The following is a 17,661-nucleotide window of genomic DNA, read 5'->3' on the forward strand; positions in this document are numbered from 1 at the left end:
TATAAGCCCATAACCTTTGATCTTTTGACTTGGTCCCCTTGAATATGGTGATAAATATTTCTTGGAATGGTAATACAAATTTGTAACCTAAGAGTGTCTTCATTGTACTAAAGACATTGGCAGCTTTAAAAAGAAATAAAAAAAATTCTGTTAAATCAGCCAATTTAGTTTACTTCCTTTTTGGCAGTTTTAACACCCCGCTATTCAAACCCACTTTTTCATGAACCCCCCAGATTCAATTGGCCATCGGATCGTTTGGCTACGCCTCAATGGTTTCGAAAACGTTCATAAATTAATTACTGAAAAGTTCATTGATAGGAGAATGTCAAGTTTTGGTCTAACCCCGAACGATCCCGACAAAATGTTGCCGCCACCGCAGTGGGCGTCGAAGCATGACGCCCCTGGGCTCCTGGCCTAGAACTACTCTCATTGAATAAAAGCCAGCTGAGTCCTTCGGCTTCGGTTGGGTGCTGTTCTTTATATGATTCGAGGGGCAGGAAGTATGTGTTAGGACATTACGCTATGGATTGATCACCGAGGATACACTCGCTTGGGTTTTGTAGGCGGCTTGGGTGGCAGTGGAATCGCCTCAGTGTCTTCGCCTGGGACTATGATGTGCTGCATCTCTACATCGATCTTGCTGAAGGAGTTCTTCGATGGTCGAAAACCAGGAACCGGTGGATGCAGTACTATAACATCTCGCACGTTATCGCCGAAACTCAAATTTTGAAAGGGATTATTGGTAAGCAATAAAGTCCTGTTCTCGTCCAGGACCGGAACGTTGGCTTTGTTGGATGGCCGTAGAACAGGTCTCCTTGGTCTTGATGTCATAGCTCGATATAGTACAGACCGCCGGATCTTTTTTGGATGAGGCATCGATTCTCTGACATCTGGAGTTGGTATTACACTCTTCATGTTCAGGTGCTCATTGATGATGTCCAGCGCTGTTTTGGCCAGGACCGAGGGAACCCTGAAGGAACCCAGTACTGAGAGACCCTCCGTCGGCTGGGATTGCTGAGATGGCCGAGATGGCTGCGATTGGTTGACGGTCGACGAATCGACCCAGGACATGCCCTGAGAGCCGGAGCACTGCCGGGGGCAGTGCAGCTGCTTCACAGACGCTTGTCCTGGGCCCATCTGGTGGCCATCGGATGGTCCAATCGATTTCTTCGGCACCACGAGGAGGTACTTTTGGTGATTACCGTGGTCCTGTAATTTGCAAATAAAATAAGCGGCCGATTTTAAGTCAAAGGGCAACTTGCTGTTGACAGCTGCTTTTGTGTCCATAGTTCTCTTGGCGGCGCTTTGGGTAGGACGGCTGCCATACTCGGAGGATTGACCTCCAGTTTTCGTCGTGGTTCGTTGCTTCATTGGTTCTTCTAACTGAGCCCTCTGAGCTCCAGAAAGGCGAACGGGGCTGGCGGATCTGGACTGCACTCTAGGGGATATTCCAGTTTTGGGGCGGGGTCTCTTCTTGACAGGAGGAAGCTGGTTATCACTGATTAATCCTGTTTTCGCTTTATTAATCTTTCTTTCCAACTTTAAGCTGTTCAATAACTCCAATGGTTTGGGTTTCTTGGTTTCGTCCTGGGGTTTCTCCAAGTTGAGTGCCGTACAAATGCTACCGGCTTGGTTTCGTTTCTTTGGGACAGTTATCTTGGGCTCGTTTGGATCATTTTTCAGCTCACAAAAACATCCTTCGTCAGGGACTATATTACCATTACCATTTTGGTTGGTATTCCTATTTTCAAATTTGGAATTATAATCTTCATCGGGCTCACATTCACATATAACTATTTCGTTTCCATTATCTATTCCAGGATCATCCAGATCTTGCTTATCTCTTCTGCCTCTATTGGGAATGGAAGTCTCTGGCTCTGCAACATATTTTTGATAGGCGTTGGCATCATCGAATTTGCATTCACAGTCCACAACCTCTTCTTCGACTCCTCTGGTTCTTTCTTTTTTGCCATCTCTCATATTGTCAGTAGTCCTTTGATCATTTCTAGGCTTTCGAGTACTTCTATTTTGTGTAGAATTCATATTCCTATCATTGGTTTTGGGAAAATCATCAGCACTACACCTACAGTATACATCAGTTCCCCTGGAATAAGTAGGCTTCTTATCTCTTTTGTTATCCGACTTATGGTATTCCCTTTCCTCGCTTTCAGAGTTATCGTAACTCAGAGGTTGTTTGGGTCTTCTAGATTTTTCAGTTCTATTATATTCTCTCTTATCCATTACAGGATAGCCATTATAGGCGTCATATCCTTCAGAGTCCATGTCTTCGTCACACAAGCAATCCGATTCTTCTGCATTCCTATTACTTCTGTATTGATTTTCACTGCGGTAATCTCTTTGTCTTTCATCATATCTACGAGGTTGATTTCTTTCTTCACTTCTAGGATACTTGTTAAATTCATCCACTGGCGAACGAACTTCCAAGTCTTTATCGGAGTCGCTGTTTGTATTTTTATATCTTTTTGATTCGTAACCCCTACTATTTGGCTCATATTCATAGTCATCCATTTCAGCGGGAACTTCCTTTCTCTGATTTCTATAATTACCAACTTCTCTTCGGCCTTTCCCTTGATTCTGAGCTTTATCACCATCCCGCAATTGCCTTCTTGGCGAGGATTCATCCCTATACCGTCTTCTTGCTCCGTTTGCTTCTTCACCCTGCTCTTTAGGATTCGTTTGATCACGTCGTTTTCGTGGCATTTCTTTCGCTTTCCCGGTATCAGCATATGGACACGTGTCATCATTGCACCCGAAATCTTTTCTTCCGGAGTTCTGATTTTCACCATAACCATATCTGGGATCTTCTACCTCCCTCATATTTTTTGGTTGCCGTCCAGATCTATTTAAATCTTGTCTAGAACTGCTAAACGGACAGGTTTCATCAGTACAGTATTCTCCATTTCGTCTTTGTGGTTTGTTAGATTCATCAGCTGGTTTCGTCTTGGACCGCAAGTTATCTTCCCTTCCTTGACCACTATATCTATCCCTCGGATTTGGATTCGTTTCTTCGTAGGTTTCATTTTCGGGACGATTTCTACTTTTGCCTTGAGATTTTCCTCTAGAACTTGGCGTAGCCTTCTCCTCAAAGTTGCGATTCCTTGGGGATCGTTTCGAATTATCTTCACCGTCTTGCCCAGTATATCTTTTATTGGTATATCTATCTTGTTCTTGCCTTCGTTTGGGACTTGATTTCGGTTCCTCCTCATAATCCCGAGTCCTTGATGGAGGCCTTTTTCTTTGAGCAATTCTTTCTTCCCCATCCTGACAACTGGGTTCCTCACGCCTGTATTTCAAATTCGGACACTCTTGGGGATTTGTGTCACTAAAAGCTGGACACTCTATTAATTCAGAATCATCGGTCCGTAATTGAAAAACTTTTTGATCGTTGGGGGTCTCGGTGTCATCATTTCTTCGACGTGGTAAAGGAGAATCTTCATAGTTGGAATCAGGGTTACTTGCAACTCTTTCATCAGTTCGATTTCTTCTTTGAGAAGCCTGATCTTTTCGATCGCTTCTGTTAGCTGGGCACCTCACATCGTCACAGTTTTGCTTTAACTGAGTTGGACGATCAGAATCTTGTTTATTTGGTCTTCTGCGAGAACGATTCTCATCCTCTGGCCTACTTCTCTGATGATCATTTCGATTTTTTCTTTGGGCTGCACGATCTACGTAATTAGAAGTTTCCTCATCGGTATCATAGTCTGGCTCTTGGTTTTGGTAGTTCCCTCTATTTGATTGGTATTTTTGGTCCTTAGTTCTTGGTTTGTTTTTATAGGCAGGACACTCGACAAAGAGAATATTCTGTGGAGGTGAATTCAAATTTGATTTTGTGGAAAGTGCCTGTTCGGGGTGGGATCTGGCATTAGCATTGGACGAATACATATTGTTTTGATCCTGCTGTGGGATGGAGATGGGTGTTAAAGGGTTGCTCTCGTCACCGGGTTGAGATGATGCTCCCTTCTTTTCCTCCTGCCAAGACGTTGATAACGGCGCCATTGGCATCTGGGCAGGATTGGCAGCTGTATCCGTGGCCTGAGCCTGTACCCACATGTCTGCATTCTCTGCATTGATGCAGTACACATGCTGTTGTTCCGGATAACCAGATCGTCCGAAATCATTAAAATATTCTATTTCTCTATAAGGCTGAACCTGACCCACTTGATTTCCTGGAGGAATTCTACGGTTGAAACTCGCAGGATTCTGGTCGAGGGCTTCTGGTGGATAGTAGTTTTCCTGGGGTGGAACCACAATTCGATTACAATACATGCACTGACATCCATAGATACTACACCGATTGGGTTGAACATTTGGCTGATTATTATCGTTGTAATATCGATCCGAAATCGGCTGATTATTGGTATTCTGTCCAGGATCATTGGGAGGATTATTTGATATGGACTGAGGTTCACTTTTTCCTTGGCTCATTTTCTGCGAAGGCATCCCATTCTGCTGATCCATACCCGACCGCCGGCGACAGTTGCAGTTACGGCTATGGCCAGAACCTCCTTCATCAGAGCAACCGCCACTTTTGTTCTCCTGGTTTGCCAACTTTTCCTGAAGTTGCTGGCACATGGCATCGTTATTCCGCTTCCAACTTCCACTGTAACATTTTCGATTTTCGTCAGGTATTCCTTTGCGATATCGAGGCTTCCACTCCCTGCGGGTTTGAGTACATAGCCTGGGACCTGGCCAACTATCTCTTGGTAATACACTATTGTTGGCCTCATTACCAATCCAGTTGCTCATATCAACGAAGACGCCGCTTTGATGGGCTCGCGGACTGCGTTTTGTTGTACAACCACATTGACTATTAGAACGATGTTGCCTAATTCTTAACATATCTTGAGATTGACTTCCACACTGACACTCTTCCTGAGAACGTTTCTTGTTAGTAGTCTTAGCTCTGCAACTACTTCGTGGCTTCAGGCAGCTGTTACTTATGGAATTAGAACAACGGTTTCTTCTCTCGCACGCTGCACAGGGATCATCTGCCTCCTCTGACTTGCATTGCAAGCAATAAGAAGTTGGATACCAACGATCATTGCCGGAAGTGTATCTTTCTTTATAGTTCTGTATGTGCTCCTCGTTTGGTGGTTCAGGTTCTAGGATCATCTTGTAGAAGGTGTAGTCTCGTTTTGTATTACTAGGGCATTCACTCAAAGAAACTGAAGGATAACAGAATGTGGCCTCAGAATAGTTCGGCGGATAAGTCGCTTTGATGGTCCTACTATCGTCTTGGATGAATACATCCTCCAAGACGCTAAAGTCTTGGTCCATACTGAAACTTGTATTGGACTACGGAAAAAAAGGGAATTAAGGTTCTGATATTGATGGGCCTACGAAAACACCTTTTACCTTTCTTATGTTCTCGTTTTGCTGGTTACCCAAGAAGAGTAGGTCCTCGAAATAAGAGTGTCTGGGAACATATTTGTAACCTTCAAGTTGACTAAGTCGGATAGCTTCACATTCCTTGGAGTAATAGTTCCGAAGAGCGAGAACCTGCAACTTCACCTGGTCAGGAGTTAATCCGCATCTCATTTGGCGCGTTATCCTTCGCCAAGCATCCTCCTTTACAGAAACACTATGGTATCCAGGAGACTGCGGATTCCACAGACATTCGCTTGATCGATATAGATGGATCAGCTTCTGGGTCTTTCTAAGCAGCTCTATATTCGAAAACGGTGTTGTTAACTTAGCTGCCATGTTGCCCCTCTGTCCTTTGCACTCATCCGTATCCACTCGGTGATCAATTTTCCATAGTGTTGTTCACCTGTAGCCTATAGAACTAGGAGTAGGGAACACTTAAAACAAAAGCTTGGAACTTTTTTATTACTTGCCCGAAAGCGGAGAATTTTTGACAGAAAATGCTTACTTAAATTAAATTAACTAAACATTTTCATTTTATGATACAACACAAGATCTAAATTTACATATAAATCGATAAATCTATAGATGCTTTATTATTAGATTTATTAAGAGCTTATTTATTATCAAAATATCTTTTTTAAACATTTAAAAAAACATCACACTATTTCCGTTACAATTTGAAAAAACACAGGGTGTCATAGGCACTTTTTAGGTATTTCTTTATTCGGAAAATGCATACAGTATATAAGTAGGATTTCCCTCTCAGCTTAGTGGTATTTAGCGTGGCATTCAGAACGGTCACACTGGCACACCGCAGCGAAAATAGTCAAAAAATATAGTTTCGAGTGCCACAAATTCCGACCCACTAACGTATGAGAGTGCATTTAACGGCCGCACTTAATCATTCCGGGCTAGTGCAAAAAGTGTACGCGGCTGCCAATATCAAAACCGCGTTTTATAACTCTACCATTTGACCAATTTAACATTTGTGTCTGGTATAACCACAAAATTTTCACTGCATCTATTGAGCCGCCCCCAACCCAATTTTCGCGAGTGCGACGGAGTCAAAGAAAAAACAACAGGGAAACGGAAAAACGGGCAAATAAGGAGTTCATTAGACCTCTCAGCAGTACCAGTTGCCAGTTAGTGCGGGATAGTGATTCGCGGATTATCCACGTAAACAGCTGCATGCGCAGAGGTCGCGCCCTAAGCTCCAGAGCAATCTCCGCCAGAAAGGACCATTTCCGCCGTGTAAAATGTCCGCGGAACGTGAGATTCCCGCCGAAGACAGCATCAAGGTGGTCTGTCGTTTTCGACCACTGAACGATAGCGAAGAGAAGGCCGGCTCCAAGTTCGTGGTCAAGTTCCCCAACAATGTGGAGGAGAACTGCATATCCATAGCGGTATGTGTTCCAGATCTAGATCGTTTATTTATCCCCACGCTCCCCCTAAAGTTCGTCTTGCTTTTCCCTATGTGTTATGCATTAATCTCTGCGTGCCGTGCCATGACGTCATGCCTATTAGCGTACATTACCCTTCCCCAAATTGCCGACCAATTGGAATGCCAGGCGAATAAGAGAGAGGCACTAAAGTTACCCATGAATAATTGCACAAAACAATCTACAGAAAACACAAAAATAAAAAACAAAACTTAGTAATAGATGATGAAACTAAAGAAACTACTCCAAATCAATATTGCTTTGCATTAAATTGATTTTCCCCCGAAACGACAAAGAATAGGGTGTGTGTATGAATCGAAAACAAGAGCGGGGGGTGAAGAAAAAAGACCACCCACTAGAAGGTTTTCTGCTAAAAGCGGGTGTTTCATTCTTTTGGGCCGCATAAATATGCGCTTTTCTAGAGTTTCCAGTCCGCCTTCATCGCTTACCTCACTTACATTTCCAAACACACACACACATACACTCCCCCTTAGCTGCCCCAACGTCCCCTTCCCGCTCAGTGAGTCATGCACGCAAACCATAAAAAAAAAGAAGGAAAACAATAAGAGCAACTTTGGAGGCAATGGAATTTAGTTGTATTGCTTTTATTCCACATGAAATGTTATTAGTTTGTATGTTATGAGTTTCCCGCTTTTCCGCCAACCGCTGTCCAGGTGCTATCCATCATTTTCCTGGTAAAAACTTGAGCAATTGAACCAGTTCCAAAAAAAAAATTCAGCACTAATATAGTGCCGCTATACACACAGACATTATCATTACTCTGCTTCTCTCTCTCTCTTTCTTTCGCTCTGTCTTTCTTCTGCCGCTCGTTATTCACTATTCTTCCCCCTTCCACTCACACACCATTTCTTAATGCTCATAATTACAATCTGCTTCGCGGCCATGCGTTGAAAATGATTTAAAAAGCAGTCAGCAGGAAAAAGTCGATGGAGAGAGAGGAGGGACTTGAATCTCAGAAAGAAATTTCACCGCAACTGACACCACTAAAAGTATATACTAAAACAAAAATTCATAATCCCCTCCGCCAACAGGGGAAGGTGTATCTGTTCGACAAGGTCTTCAAGCCTAATGCCTCCCAGGAGAAGGTCTACAATGAGGCGGCCAAGTCCATCGTTACCGATGTCCTGGCCGGATACAATGGAACGATATTTGCCTATGGTCAAACGTCCTCCGGAAAGACGCATACGATGGAGGGCGTGATCGGAGATTCCGTGAAGCAGGGTATCATACCACGTATCGTCAACGACATCTTTAATCACATCTACGCTATGGAGGTGAACCTGGAGTTCCACATCAAGGTCTCCTACTATGAGATCTACATGGATAAAATCCGGGATCTGTTGGACGTTTCCAAGGTCAACCTCAGCGTGCACGAGGACAAGAACCGAGTGCCGTATGTAAAGGGCGCCACGGAGCGATTCGTCTCCTCGCCGGAGGATGTATTCGAGGTGATCGAGGAGGGCAAATCCAATCGTCACATCGCGGTGACAAGTAAGTTATTTCAACCGTAACTTGAGGTCAAAACAAAGGCAGCTAAAAAACGCTGAAAATGCAAAACCAGATAGATGATGTATATGAAAAAAGATTTCCGTAGCTTTTACTTTGGAATATAAACTGGATATTGCAAATGTAATAAATTTAACATATGATTCTTGATTGCTAGTAATATTGAAGAATCTTAAATTTTCATTAGCTCTAATTTCACTAAACCATTGTTAAGAAACTTGTTAAAAATGTATACATATAATCAAGATGATAATTCTCATGAGTATATACATATGTATGATGAAGCACACAATTGTTATTAAAATTAGTCACTTGTTCTCATATTTTAATGATAAACTCAGATGATGTTATATTAAAAACTTTACTGATCGCCAAAACTTGTATCTAAATTTGTTCTTAAAACAAGTTGAATTATCTATTAGGCTTTCGAATCGATTAGAATTATGATTTAAATTATAGTGCCTTTGTTCTGATGACAAATTTATACCCTCTGTGCAAGAAATCCTTTTATAACGATTTTTCCCTCTTTTATAGACATGAACGAGCACTCTTCTCGATCCCACTCAGTATTCCTCATCAATGTTAAGCAGGAGAATCTGGAGAACCAGAAGAAGCTATCCGGCAAACTCTACTTGGTAGATTTAGCCGGTTCCGAAAAGGTTTCTAAGACAGGAGCCGAGGGCACAGTCCTCGATGAAGCCAAGAACATCAACAAGTCGCTGTCGGCCTTGGGCAACGTAATCTCCGCCCTAGCGGACGGAAACAAAACGCACATCCCCTACCGTGACTCCAAGCTGACGCGTATCCTGCAGGAGTCGCTGGGAGGTAATGCACGCACAACCATCGTTATCTGCTGCTCCCCGGCCAGCTTTAACGAATCGGAGACCAAGTCAACTCTGGACTTCGGTCGACGTGCCAAGACCGTGAAGAACGTTGTCTGCGTAAACGAGGAGCTTACTGCCGAAGAATGGAAGCGACGTTACGAAAAGGAGAAGGAAAAGAACGCCCGACTCAAGGGCAAGGTTGAAAAGCTGGAGATTGAGCTGGCCCGCTGGAGAGCTGGTGAAACCGTCAAGGCGGAGGAGCAAATCAACATGGAGGATCTCATGGAGGCAAGCACGCCGAATCTAGAAGTGGAAGCGGCACAGGCTGCGGCGGCGGAGGCGGCGTTAGCCGCCCAACGCACTGCCCTCGCCAACATGTCCGCTTCGGTGGCCGCAAATGAGCAAGCCAGGTTAGCGACTGAGTGCGAGCGGCTCTACCAGCAGCTGGATGACAAGGACGAGGAGATAAACCAGCAAAGCCAGTACGCTGAGCAGCTGAAGGAGCAGGTCATGGAGCAGGAGGAACTCATTGCTAACGCTCGTCGTGAGTATGAGACTCTGCAGTCAGAGATGGCGCGAATCCAACAGGAGAACGAGTCCGCCAAGGAAGAGGTCAAGGAGGTGCTCCAAGCTCTCGAAGAGCTTGCTGTAAACTACGATCAAAAATCGCAGGAGATCGACAACAAGAACAAGGACATTGACGCTCTTAACGAGGAGCTGCAGCAGAAACAATCTGTCTTCAGCGCCGCCTCCACCGAGTTGCAACAACTAAAAGACATGTCCTCGCACCAAAAGAAGCGCATCACCGAAATGTTGACCAATCTGCTGCGCGACCTTGGCGAAGTGGGTCAGGCCATCGCCCCTGGCGAGTCTGGCATCGACCTTAAGATGAGTGCTCTTGCTGGCACGGACGCCAGCAAGTTGGAGGAGGACTTCACCATGGCCCGTTTATACATCAGCAAGATGAAGACAGAGGCCAAGAACATTGCCCAACGGTGCTCCAACATGGAATCACAACAGTCTGATTCCAATAAGAAGATCTCCGAATATGAAAAAGACCTGGGCGAGTACCGACTACTCATCTCCCAGCACGAAGCTCGTATGAAGTCCCTGCAGGAGTCGATGCGCGAAGCGGAGAACAAGAAGCGCACACTCGAGGAGCAAATTGATTCGCTGCGGGAGGAGTGCGCCAAATTGAAGGCCGCCGAGCACGTATCTGCCGTCAATGCCGAGGAGAAACAGCGAGCGGAGGAGCTGCGCTCCATGTTCGACTCCCAGATGGACGAGCTTCGTGAGGCCCACACCCGCCAGGTGTCCGAGTTGCGAGACGAGATTGCCGCCAAGCAGCATGAAATGGACGAGATGAAGGATGTCCATCAGAAGTTGCTCTTGACACACCAACAGATGTCGGTCGACTACGAGAAGGTACGCCAGGAAGAGGCCGAGAAGTCCAGCGAGCTGCAAAACATTATCCTCACCAACGAGCGCAGAGAACAGGCGCGCAAAGACCTCAAGGGCCTGGAGGACACTGTGGCAAAGGAGTTACAGACGCTGCACAACCTGCGTAAACTTTTCGTTCAGGATCTACAGGTAAAATTTAAAACATCCGTGTGTCCTTTACAACCTCTCAACATTAACTTTCTATCCTTATTCCAACAGCAACGAATCCGAAAGAATGTGGTGAACGAGGAGAGCGAGGAGGATGGTGGATCCCTCGCACAGAAGCAGAAGATTTCCTTCTTAGAAAACAACCTCGACCAGCTGACCAAGGTGCACAAGCAGTTGGTGCGGGACAACGCCGATCTGCGGTGCGAGCTGCCTAAGCTGGAGAAGCGTCTGCGCACGACAATGGAGCGCGTTAAGGCTCTGGAGACGGCGCTCAAGGAGGCGAAGGAGGGCGCCATGCGAGATCGCAAGCGCTACCAGTACGAGGTGGACCGCATCAAGGAGGCAGTCCGACAGAAGCACCTCGGCAGACGCGGCCCCCAGGCACAGATCGCAAAGCCGATTCGTGCTGGCCAGGGCGCGATCGCCATTCGTGGTGGTGGCGCCGTTGGCGGAGCAGCGCCGCTGGCCCAGGCTAATGCTGTAAACTCGTAGATCCGATCACCACCCGTCGCCGCCCAGTTCAGCTCCGCTTTAAACTAAACTAAATGGATTACGTTATACATACTTAACATAACTGATAATTGCCTTCGCTTAGATGAGATGTCGTGTCGCGATCATGTGCAGCGCTTTAAATATACATACATATAATTTAATTAAATAAATGAGAGGAAACCGGAAATTAACTAAATTTTACAAACCGAAAATAATAAAACCCACAGATATGTAAGGACATCTATGTACGTTAAGAGTATTTATAAACTTTTCAAACATAAACCTAAATAAAAGTCGCAGACAAATTAAGGTCGCTTCAGTTTGATTCTATTTCCAGCTCAAAAAAAAGTAGTGAAGATCATTTGGCCACAATGGTATTGTATCTCCTGATACTACAGTCTCATGTTGTAGCCAGTTCCAGAAGTATTGTGGTGCTCCCAATCATCGGGAGAGTTTACCACCTGCCACTCGTACCACACTTTTGAAGCATCTACGCATCGCCAGAACTTGATGGATATTGTCTGTCCCTCCTTGAGAGTCCTTGGACGCTAAAAATGATAAATATTCAATTTTGCAGGAGTTGCATTAAGGATCTCAGCTTTACTTACAGTTGGGAAAAACATGGGGAACCAGGAAAACATGCCAGGCGTGTGAGTCAGCGGGTTGATGCTCAGGCATATGTCCTTGTACAAATGCGTATCGAAGTATCCGCCAATTCCGTGCAGCACACAATCCTTTTTGACTGTAAACGAAAGCACCTTGCTGCGAGTATTGTCTATTTTATCCGCTCGATTGGGATGCGTAAACTCAAACAAAGCTTGAGGCTCGTCAATATGGTAGATATTTTTTAGAAGCGACACATAACCATAGTCGAAGGCAGGCACGGTGGATAGCAATTGACTGACATTCTGGTGGAGCACCGCTGACATCAGTGGATTAATGTAGGAGGTAGACTTGTAGGGTATGCTAATCCCATCCGGTTTCAGCAGTTTTAAAGCTCCATCAAGGCACTCGGGCGAAAGTTCATTATCGCCAAAGGAACCAAGTAACTCGGAAACCATGATGTCTGCTAGCTCGGGAGGGGAAAAGTATCGCATGTCCTTTGAGAAAATGTGAACATCTGAAGGAAGGAACGAGGATTATGATTAAATTTTGTGTTAGTTTATTAAAGTTTCTTACCCTTGTTGGCCCAAAGGGTTTTAACCATGCTAGAGAGCGTCCGGATGGCATTGGGATTCTTTTCAATGATGTATAAGCGCACTTTGCGCTTTGTCAACTCGGCTGCATTGAAAATAGCCCTCGCTAGAGGACCTCGACCTCCACCTAGCAACATAACCACTATCTAAAAGGTTAACATATTAAAATTAATATTACTTGTTTTATATTTAGATAAATTCTGTTTGTTTTACCAATTTGCTTTTGGCCTCTGCATCACTGACACGGTCTAACAAAGCCGCCTGAACGGCATCCTGGTAAAGCTTGTATTTGACGGGGTCAGTTTCAAATACCTCATAAGTATAGCTGTCTAGATTTTCGAATAGTGGCTGCAGGGGAATCTCCAACATGTTTTCATAGCTAGCCAAAAATAAGAGGTTGATCTTCAGTTACTCAGAACTTCTATGCTTCACACCCACCTGTTTAACACGTGTGTATCGGAGTTCTCGCTAATTAGCTTCTTCACGTAATCCGCGTACTGGAGCAAGGCCTTATCATTTGGGTTCGTTGAGATGATGATGTTGGCCCGAACCGAGATAAAGTGTCCTATGATGACTTGCCATTCCTTCTTCAGTACACAATAGTTGGAGCGATTTCTCACAAACAGGGAAGATGGAATGATGATTGCCTCGACGGGTTCGCCCAACCAGCGACGCACTGTTTCCTTGGTCGGCCGATCCGAATCGTTTAGCTCTACTACAACCTTCACTTTGGAGCTTTCTTTGGTGGCGAAACGCAGGTTGTTCCACCAGTTCCACGGGTCATTGGATTCCGCCTGAGCAATCTCCTCTGCAGTGGCATCTTTGCGGTGCTCAAATGTGGCCAACTCTGGATTGGTGATGGGCACCTGTATGAACCAGTTCCCTAAAAGTAAAATAATCTTCAAATAATTTGTTCGGGGTATTCTCTGCAATATTCAGTCACTTACCCTTCGTTTTGTCCCGCACAATAGCCGCCAAATTATCATTTTGTGGACCGCGCAATCGTACCATTACGTTGCCAACGTTCTGCAGATGCTCCGCCCAGGCCACGTCCCGTAAAAGCACTTCCTTGGCGTGCTGGCGCAGCTTTGCATTTGGTGAGTCCACATCCACGTCGGACATGGTGAATATCACCTTGGAATTCCAGTCTACGGCGCTAAGAATGGTAGCCGGATAAGTTGGATCCGATTCGTCAGGTTCGAATGGCACCATGTTGGCATTGATTGAGGTGGCCACCACATTATAGTTGTTTGAATAGGCCTTACCGATCAGCTTGGGTATATCGCTGACTCCCTCTTGGTGCAAACAGATGTAGTAATTCATTTTAAATCTGCACTCTGCCTCTTCAAAAAGGCCAAAAAATGCGGTGACCGGTGTTAATGTGACCGTATAAGGGGGAAATGTAAATAATCAAAATGGTGGGGCCGCACTGCATAATCCGGATAATACTGCATTTCAGCCAATGTTGTTGAAAATTTTTGTGTCGTTTGCCAATTCTTGTGTTTTCCCGAATTTATATGATAAGCAATAGCTTCCGGGCCTCAAATAGCATGTAATTGTGATTGTTCATGGCTAACCGCGATGTATTCTCCAAGATCCTGCCAAATGTCAAGTTGGGCACTCGCTACGATGAGGATGGGCGTGAAGTTCAGGTGAGTCGATTCCATTCGGCCGGGATTCCTGTTGTTTTAACTTAACTTATCTATTTTAGGTGGAACGGCGCGAAGACTCGGATGCCACGGCCAAGGAGCAGGACACCTTCGATATCCTTGTTGCTGCAGGATATTACAGGGCCCGCATCAAGGGTTTATCCGCCTTTGATAAAGTTGTAGGAGGAATGACCTGGTGCATCGAGTGCTGCGATTACGATGTGGACGTGGACCTGCTCTTTCACGAAAGCCTTTCCATAGGGCAAAAGATGTATGGATTCATTCAGGAAAGTACTCTGGCAAAAAATATGTTATATTTTTATGATTTACAGAGCTTTGGTGGAAAAGATCGTATCTGTTCTTATAGACATGAAGTGTCCACACAGTTTGGAACCTCATCAAGTGCAGGGTCTCGAGTTTCTAGCCATACATCCTGTCATCCAATGGCTGGTAAAGACCTCTGTAAGTAGTCCATCATAATAAAAATAGTTATGCATTTATAAAAATTTTTCTTTCAGGTGGAAAATCGAGCGGAGCGTGGACAGCGCTTAAAGAGATTTGCCATAGGTCAGTTTCACAATCACTATCAGTACAAAAGCGACAAGGACAATCTCACTAAAATACGCCTGGCCTCCACCCACATAAGGGCTATTCAGGAGCTATACTGCCCAAGGAGACTGTATGAACGGCAGGAAGCTCCTGGGGATGATGATGTGTCTCGGGTTCGTCTTACTCTCTTAGAGTACGGAGATCCTGGACCAACGTTTAAGACTCGTGCTGAAAGAAAAGCAGAGCAGGGCCCTGGTGAAGTAGATGAGGTGGCTTTTACATTGATATTTTATATTTATTATCTAACAGCTTCCTTGTTGTTTCCAGCTCGATTTGGAGGAATATCTACGCAGCCTTTCCCTTGTAAAGGATGACTTAACGGCCACTCAGAAACGCATTGATCTGGATCCTACAGCCCGTCAGGAGCTACAACAGCACTACGCTGAGTTTAAGCTGGAAATGGAAACAGATGCCGAAGAGCTGAAGACACAAAACCAACAGAAACGTCTCGAAGCGGCCAAAATTGCTCTTGAACACAAAGTTCGGCGCTACTGCAAAGATAACGAACAACTGGAGGAAGTTGAAAAGGAGCAAAACCAGAAGACCAAGGAAGTAGAGGACCATTTAAGTACACTAAAAACTGAGATCAAAGCACACAAGGACACGCAGGATAATGCAGATCCAAAGTAGGTTGAAGGTTACCAACATTTCTATTTAGGCTTTAATTCAATGTATTTTTAAGGCTCCTTGAAAAAGTACAGAGCTTGCTGCAGCAACATGAAGAACTGAAGAAAAACGAGGCGGAGTTCAAGGAATCCTGTCGCACTGATTTGGCCAATCTGCAGCAGCAAATCGAGTAAGATCTTTTTATTTATTTATTTATTTATTGAATTAACTATCTTAATTAATCTTTTCTCGTCGTTTTCAAGTGACCTGGAAGCCTTTAGTGCCCAAGACGCGGAGGCTCAGGCTGCAGCCTTGGCTAGCGAAGAGAATCGCCTGAAAGAGTTGCGTCTGCAGTTGGCTAAGAGGAATCGCGGAATCGTGGCCATTGAACGAAAGCTAGATGCCATACCCGATCGCACAGAGTTGGCTCAATACCAGCGACGATTCCATGAACTTCACAACGAAATGAGCGGCAAGCACCTGGAAACCAAGCAATATTACACCTTATACAATACACTCAACGATAAGAAGCGTTACCTGGAGAAGGAGCTGGCCCTTCTCAACTCCATCTGTGAGGCGTACAACGAGGGCATGATGAGTCCGCACGGTCGCGAGGACTTTATCCGCCAGTTCGAGTCCATTGTGGACGGAGTGAAGAGCGCCCAGGACAAGGTACGGCACAAGTACAACGAGGAGCGGATGCGACGTGATGAGCTGAACGAGGAGCTGCAATCGCTGTTGGAGCTGCAGCGCCAGTACGCTCTAGCTGTCAAGCAGCTCACACGCGAGTGCCAACGCTGCGAGCAGCTGCAGCAGCAGCTCAGGTCAATTAGGGGCAGGACGCAGTCCTAAACCGTTTTAACTATTGATTAATTAACACGAAACACTCATAGCGAATTCGTTCAATAAATTATATCGCCCTTATTGTAGTGCAATTATCCAAGAATCCAATCAATCGTTGTTATCCAAGGATTTCCCTCGAATGCGAATCGAGTGCACACATCTGTCAAGCTTAACTTTAACCTTTGGCACTTTTGCCTCTCATTTTTCATATTCCCATATATATTCGAGTATTTATGGCATTCCTGTCAATGCGCTGGGTCAGCAGTTTATTTCCATACAGAACTGGCTGTGATAAAGCATCCCACATGCACTTCCCAGTATAATTTGCATATTCGCATTGCTGCCGCCAGCTCACTTTATTCCATTCCATTTGGTTCTCTAATTAATATGCGGACCGCTTAGCGGCATGCCGAGCAATCAGAGCCACTTCAGGAACCCCGGACGGACTCCAGGACTGCATCTGGTGCTTGCGGTTAATTAATGTCCTTGCACCTTAACATTGAATTCAAGCTGAGCCATTGCAATTACATTTTATTGCGTGGCAATCAATTCCATTCAACAAGTGACATTGAGACGGAGCAGAAAATAAAAAAGGGAGAAAGAGTGAAGAGGATTGTGGCCCACTTCCTGTCTTCAGCCTTCGGCCATTTGGCCAAGATAAATTTCCAGCATATGACAAATATTTAAAGCGTGGGACCTCCGGCAAAGGTTAAACCGGAGTCCTTGACAGACATTTCACAACTAACTTTATGGGAACTCTGCTCCCGGCTGCCATTGTCTACTCATTCCACGACTAAATCGGCCTTATCGAACTGAAAGCACACCCATATAGAACCAGTCAGGCATTCCCACCCATATATATATATATATATAGTCCCTATAAATATATGTGTAAAATGGGTGTTGGGTGATTGGCGGAGTCATCCCCCTTCGTCTCTGGATAAAAAGTGAAAGCCAACAAGGGCCCATATCCTCCCGCGTTTCCTCATTTGTATTTGCTTTGGCATTTCGCCCGTCCAAACACACAAAGGCTCAATGGGAATGGGATCGAATGGGGATTGATTGGGGATGCGACAAAGAGGTCCACCACACACGCACAAGCATAAGCCTTGACAAAAGTCAATCAGCATATTTGCTCGATTGGAGGGAGCATGCCAAGCGGATAATCGATTCGCAATGTGTTTGAATAACAAATTACTGGAAATTGTGAATGCGAAAGTCATTGTAGCACAGAGCCCTTCCTCTTTCTGAACATGAACATGAACAGGGAGTACTTTTCGGTGATATCGGAGGAGGGATTAAAATGTATGCAGCTGTCAGTGTCGGCGGATTTTCGATTCCCAACATCTCCATCCTGACAGCCTCGGAATCCCCGATGCCACTTGTTGGCCTTTGCCATCTTGTTTGGTGAGTGAACTTGTGACTTGAACTATTGAACTTTGGGCTCAAACAATGAACTGTCCTTACTATTTGCTCCTTC

At 45.0% G+C, this 17,661-nt stretch overlaps 4 protein-coding genes across 5 annotated transcripts; 2 read left to right on the top strand and 2 right to left on the bottom strand.

Moving 5' to 3' along the window:
• Positions 1 to 458: 458 nt before the first annotated feature.
• LOC108113344 lies at positions 459 to 5,820 on the bottom strand. 2 transcript variants are annotated; one of them, XM_017223907.1, is made up of 3 exons: positions 5,377 to 5,820; positions 1,263 to 5,316; positions 1,096 to 1,209 (listed from the first exon to the last, which is right to left on the bottom strand). In XM_017223907.1, exons 1-3 carry the CDS (start codon positions 5,722 to 5,724, stop codon positions 1,199 to 1,201), a joined length of 4,413 nt encoding a protein of 1,470 aa, XP_017079396.1. In that variant the 5' UTR covers positions 5,725 to 5,820; the 3' UTR covers positions 1,096 to 1,198. The 2 variants fall into 2 exon arrangements, with proteins under 2 accessions (XP_017079395.1, XP_017079396.1); XM_017223906.2 differs by having other exon boundaries at positions 459 to 5,316; positions 5,377 to 5,811.
• A 352-nt stretch (positions 5,821 to 6,172) lies between these two features.
• Positions 6,173 to 11,587, top strand: LOC108112837 (kinesin heavy chain). Its single transcript, XM_017223144.1, has 4 exons — positions 6,173 to 6,791; positions 7,880 to 8,339; positions 8,889 to 10,768; positions 10,838 to 11,587. The coding sequence occupies exons 1-4, from the start codon at positions 6,645 to 6,647 to the stop codon at positions 11,276 to 11,278; spliced, it is 2,928 nt and encodes a 975-aa protein (XP_017078633.1). The 5' UTR covers positions 6,173 to 6,644; the 3' UTR covers positions 11,279 to 11,587.
• On the bottom strand, positions 11,584 to 13,873 carry LOC108112838 (protein arginine N-methyltransferase 5). The gene is made up of 6 exons (XM_017223145.2): positions 13,422 to 13,873; positions 12,913 to 13,357; positions 12,688 to 12,853; positions 12,458 to 12,620; positions 11,887 to 12,398; positions 11,584 to 11,826 (listed from the first exon to the last, which is right to left on the bottom strand). The coding sequence occupies exons 1-6, from the start codon at positions 13,795 to 13,797 to the stop codon at positions 11,671 to 11,673; spliced, it is 1,818 nt and encodes a 605-aa protein (XP_017078634.1). The 5' UTR covers positions 13,798 to 13,873; the 3' UTR covers positions 11,584 to 11,670.
• Positions 13,874 to 13,930: 57 nt separating this feature from the next.
• LOC108112839 (coiled-coil domain-containing protein 93) lies at positions 13,931 to 16,289 on the top strand. The gene is made up of 7 exons (XM_017223146.1): positions 13,931 to 14,126; positions 14,186 to 14,394; positions 14,456 to 14,585; positions 14,642 to 14,941; positions 15,000 to 15,358; positions 15,415 to 15,528; positions 15,602 to 16,289. Exons 1-7 carry the CDS (start codon positions 14,043 to 14,045, stop codon positions 16,188 to 16,190), a joined length of 1,785 nt encoding a protein of 594 aa, XP_017078635.1. The 5' UTR covers positions 13,931 to 14,042; the 3' UTR covers positions 16,191 to 16,289.
• Positions 16,290 to 17,661: the final 1,372 nt, after the last annotated feature.

The sequence above is a fragment of the Drosophila eugracilis genome, unplaced genomic scaffold (assembly GCF_018153835.1).
Source record: "Drosophila eugracilis isolate 14026-0451.02 unplaced genomic scaffold, ASM1815383v1 contig_90, whole genome shotgun sequence".
NCBI classification, from domain to species: domain Eukaryota; kingdom Metazoa; phylum Arthropoda; class Insecta; order Diptera; family Drosophilidae; genus Drosophila; species Drosophila eugracilis.

What these genes read in the sequence shown, in the direction of transcription:
- LOC108113344 (XM_017223906.2), bottom strand. Translation starts at nt 5,724, where the DNA reads ATGGCAGCTAAGTTAACAACACCGTTTTCGAATATAGAGCTGCTTAGA. An exon ending in AAAACGAGAACATAAGAAAG is followed by an intron (nt 5,317 to 5,376) that starts GTAAAAGGTGTT and finishes TTTTTTCCGTAG; the next exon opens with TCCAATACAAGTTTCAGTAT.
- LOC108112837 (XM_017223144.1), top strand. Translation starts at nt 6,645, where the DNA reads ATGTCCGCGGAACGTGAGATTCCCGCCGAAGACAGCATCAAGGTGGTC. An exon ending in AGAACTGCATATCCATAGCG is followed by an intron (nt 6,792 to 7,879) that starts GTATGTGTTCCA and finishes CTCCGCCAACAG; the next exon opens with GGGAAGGTGTATCTGTTCGA. An exon ending in TCGTCACATCGCGGTGACAA is followed by an intron (nt 8,340 to 8,888) that starts GTAAGTTATTTC and finishes CCTCTTTTATAG; the next exon opens with ACATGAACGAGCACTCTTCT.
- LOC108112838 (XM_017223145.2), bottom strand. Translation starts at nt 13,797, where the DNA reads ATGAATTACTACATCTGTTTGCACCAAGAGGGAGTCAGCGATATACCC. An exon ending in TGTGCGGGACAAAACGAAGG is followed by an intron (nt 13,358 to 13,421) that starts GTAAGTGACTGA and finishes TTTTACTTTTAG; the next exon opens with GGAACTGGTTCATACAGGTG. An exon ending in AACCCTTTGGGCCAACAAGG is followed by an intron (nt 12,399 to 12,457) that starts GTAAGAAACTTT and finishes TCCTTCCTTCAG; the next exon opens with ATGTTCACATTTTCTCAAAG.
- LOC108112839 (XM_017223146.1), top strand. Translation starts at nt 14,043, where the DNA reads ATGGCTAACCGCGATGTATTCTCCAAGATCCTGCCAAATGTCAAGTTG. An exon ending in GCCCTGGTGAAGTAGATGAG is followed by an intron (nt 14,942 to 14,999) that starts GTGGCTTTTACA and finishes TGTTGTTTCCAG; the next exon opens with CTCGATTTGGAGGAATATCT. An exon ending in AATCTGCAGCAGCAAATCGA is followed by an intron (nt 15,529 to 15,601) that starts GTAAGATCTTTT and finishes GTCGTTTTCAAG; the next exon opens with TGACCTGGAAGCCTTTAGTG.